This window comes from Centruroides sculpturatus, unplaced genomic scaffold, assembly GCF_000671375.1.
Source record: "Centruroides sculpturatus isolate CEXI.00-Female unplaced genomic scaffold, Cexi_2.0 scaffold1058, whole genome shotgun sequence".
NCBI classification, from domain to species: Eukaryota; Metazoa; Arthropoda; class Arachnida; order Scorpiones; family Buthidae; genus Centruroides; species Centruroides sculpturatus.
The window spans coordinates 209,204-213,275 of record NW_019385289.1 but is presented as its reverse complement, the minus strand read 5'-3'; the positions used below and the strand labels follow the sequence as shown (position 1 = coordinate 213,275).

General features: G+C 33.5%; 1 protein-coding gene across 1 annotated transcript; it reads right to left on the bottom strand.

The window, feature by feature from the left end:
- Nucleotides 1-904: 904 nt before the first annotated feature.
- Nucleotides 905-2,411, bottom strand: LOC111637230 (myeloid leukemia factor 1-like). The gene is made up of 2 exons (XM_023382673.1): nt 2,304-2,411; nt 905-1,836 (listed from the first exon to the last, which is right to left on the bottom strand). Exon 2 carries the CDS (start codon nt 1,834-1,836, stop codon nt 1,156-1,158), a length of 681 nt encoding a protein of 226 aa, XP_023238441.1. The 5' UTR covers nt 2,304-2,411; the 3' UTR covers nt 905-1,155.
- Between the last annotated feature and the right edge of the window lie 1,661 nt (nt 2,412-4,072).

Genomic DNA, 4,072 nt, shown 5'->3' with positions numbered 1-4,072 from the left:
TTTTATTACAATTATGTAGTTATGCTCAAAATTTAATTTCTAATAAAGTATTTATTTTTTTATCTTGTTTTTTTAATAAAACCTTGTGACCAAAACAAATTTTTTTCCATTTATAACTCTGTGTCCCGAGAGCACTANCTTGTTTTTTTAATAAAACCTTGTGACCAAAACAAATTTTTTTTCCATTTTTAACTCTGTGTCCTGAGAGCACTAAGAGGTCCTTTCTTCCATATCTATTGCAGATTTGGCCAGGCCCACAATGGGGGTAGCTAGGTTATGAAGGAGAGGACCCAACTTTTCCTCTCTATGGGCACTTAAAAGACCTTTAAAAAGTTCAATTTAAGATTCGTTCTCTGATTAACATAACCGTGGAGAGCTATCATGAACCCTAGATGTTGGATTTCTCACAAACCTACGTGTTCTAAAGTGCTCTTAGTTGCTCACCTTTTTTTCTCTCATTATAAATAAAATTAATTATAAACTCCATACAACACTCAACACTATAATAATACATAATACAAGAAAATCAGTTTACGTGTGTTATATGGTAATTATTATACNAAATAATTTATCAGGAAGCACGCGAGCGCCATTCGATGACGTGCTCCATAACGAAAGCAAGCTTAAGCAATGGCGTCGTCGAACAATGCACACTCGGTAAGTAATCCTACAATTTTTTGTTTATATCATAGTTTACATTTGTAAGAATGGTAATTATTATACGGTATAATATATGATGCATGCAAAGAAGCACCCCTACATTGAACCGTTCCCCATGTTCAGAATGTCAGAAGCTGGAGAAATGTGGTTTGCTGACTTTGAGAATTAAATTTGTTAGCACAAGTGCCATTTGCTATCTGCAAAAACACAAATCCACACCAATTTTGTGTTAAAACATGATTTTAATCATTAGACACAAAAATTTGAGTGCTCAAAACTTCTTTAATGATTAATATTTACATTAAATTTTGTATACTCCAAGTTCTAATTACAGTGCCATTAAAAAAATATAGGTGTATATTTAAATTTTTGTTGGATATATCTTGTAATATTTTTGAATTGCATATAAAACTATAATTTTGAATTATCCGATGTTACAAATTAATCGACGTGAAATTTTGGAGGAGTTTGTGCCCAATAACATTAAAATCTGCATTATTTCTTTTTGTCTTCCAACATTGCTCTAGTGTGAAATTTAGAAATAGAGAAGGGATTGCGACTTCCCACATTATTCATCCATTCTGCCTGAAAATCCTCCACTTCCGATTCATCAATGTTGATCAACTGCTGGTCCTCCTCTATCTTCCCGGTTCTACGGTCTTTGCGTTTCTCCAAAACTCGAGCCTTCTCTCCCAGACGATATCCGACACTCATCTTCTCGGTTCCCGTTCTCGAATCTCTGACACACTTTCTGCTCTGTCCCGCTCCTAAGGACCCCTCGTAATTTGACACCGATGCCTGGTACGTTTCCGGTTCTTCGTTTCCCTTCTTCTGGTATGTCATCACGGAAGAAGTGGTGAAAGTATGGCAGTCGGTCGCGTCTGTCGGAAAGCGTGGAGAAGGAACGTCAAATGGTCGGAAGCGCAATTTTGGAAATGCAATCTGGAAATGACCCAGATTGCTACGGAACTCCTCCATTGCAGAACTGACAGGATTCAAAGGATCTAAATTTGGGAAAATGCTGTCATCTCTAACGATATTCTTAAATATTTCTGGAGGATCTGGCTCTTGAAAGAACGGATCATCTTTGAAAGGTTCCAGGAAGTTGGAACCAAACCAATCAGATCTTTCCTTTTGTGATTTTGAAGCATGTTCTTTCTTTCTTGAAACAGACATCTGGAAGGGTAAAATATAACATGTTACTTATGAAGTACTGTATTATTAAAATCGCAGTGCTACAGCATAAACTAAAGTGAATATTGCTCTTATAAGCGCCATTTTGAATGGTTTTCTGATTGACCAATAAAAAGCTATATCCGAAATCACGTGACAGTCAAACATTTAATTGGCTGATTTTAAATAACGATTCGGTATAAAATTTAGAATCTTTAACGTTAGGCGATTTATTTAAATTTTAAATTTCTCCGTTTTTTAATAAATGAAATATGGAATATTATTTTAAAATTCCATTTAAAAAACACAGAAAATTCAAATACGTTTTTAATTTTATAAAATTCAAAATATAAGAAAATTCGCTTAATTATTTTAAAGTTTAAAAACATAATTTATTTCAATAGATTATGTTTTTCATCATATAAAAGTATAAGTTAAATGATTCATTTTAATAAATTTTCGATTTTTACCTTTTCGAGAATGCAATTCGAACTGAAATCAATTTTTTTCTTCCTTCTGTATATTGGAGTTGAGTGGCGACATCTGTTGTTCTATAAATTTCTAATTATAGAATTTTTTAAATTGCCTTTTAAATTAATTTTATAATAAACTTTCGACGCAAAAATAATTAAATTTTAAAATAATTATTCTATTTTTTATCTGAAATAATATAAAGTAAGAGGGAAGGAAAAAAAATTTTTTACAACGATATATCCGATCTGACGTAACTCCTGTAACCCCAAGTTTATAACGGTAGTATACAGTAGACCCCCTATAACACGGATTCATATAATACTAATTCGTATAACACGGCGAAAAAATTGCGATCGTATTTGTATAAACATGCTAAAAGAGACTCGTATAATACGGTAAAACGTCATCGCCGACTCGTGTCGCGACAGGATTGGTCGAATCTAGACCAATAGCGGATATTGCACAAACCGTTGAGTTTAAACGAGCAGCGGACCTACTAAAAACCATTTATTATTTAACGGCCATAAAAATTATATTTATATTAATGATGTCTCCAAAGTTCAGCGAATTTTTCGCAAAAAAAATAATTTATCAAAAAGCACGCGAGCGCCATTCGATGACATGCTCCATGACGAAAGCAAGTTTAAGCAATGGCGTCGTCGAACGGTGCACACTCGGTAAGTAATCCTACAATTTTTTGTTTATATCATAGTTTACATTTGTAAGATAATTGTGTTTTAATTGGTTGCAGATGCACAGAGAAAACTACAAATATATTATTACAAACTGCTGATAACATTGTAGAAAATGATGGAATTTTAGCTACCAGGCTTTGCACGCACAAAGACGATAAAGACGATAAAAGTGGTCATGTGTCATATCTCTTAATGAATATTTTACTCGTTATTAACGTTTAAAATTTAAAAAAATAAAATAAAACTTGTCACTACCCTCAAAGTAAGCTTTTTTTGTCATCTTATAATAGTACAGTAAAATTTGTTAAGATGTTCTCGCCTAAGATGTTAGAATGTGTGTGGGGACACGATTTAGTTCAACCACTTTCACGCTTAATAATTAACTCCTGTGTTAAACCATCTGATTCCGATTCTGACCCACTCTGATCACAGAAATTATTAGACTTCAAACAGGGTGAAGGAAATCATGCCCCCCACACAGTCTAACATCCACACATATAGAAAAACCTCGAATCTTTTGCATATATCGAAATTTCAAGGTGTCCTGCGTCCAAAAATATTTAGGAGGGGTCATTTTTTTGACCCAGCACTACTTTCCTTCTGTTATATATAACAGCCGGAAAAGTAAAAATTATCGAATACATATTTATATATTACTTAGAGGAGTCTTTTAGCTTTGGAATTTTTTATTCTGAAGCCACGTGATGACATCAGAATTTCCGGGTCTTTTTCGGCAACAAGTCCGCCCCTGGTCGGAGTCGGAGTCGGTATTTGTTAAGTCCGGAATTTGTTAAAAATAAACTTTCCTTTAAAAAAAAATGCAATGAAAATACTCGAAATATTACATCTATGACGTAAAACTCGTGACGTAACGCGTGACGCATTGCAACGACAAATTCGAATTCGTTCCATTTCGTATTGTTGCCGACGCCATCTTGGAAATTTATGCTATCCGGAAATTGCGAGTTCTTTTTTCCTCCATTTTAACATTTTTCGTACAAATTTTAATAATGAAAACTCGCGTAACGTAGGTAACATAATTTTTCGACTTATATAAAAATTAAATAGAT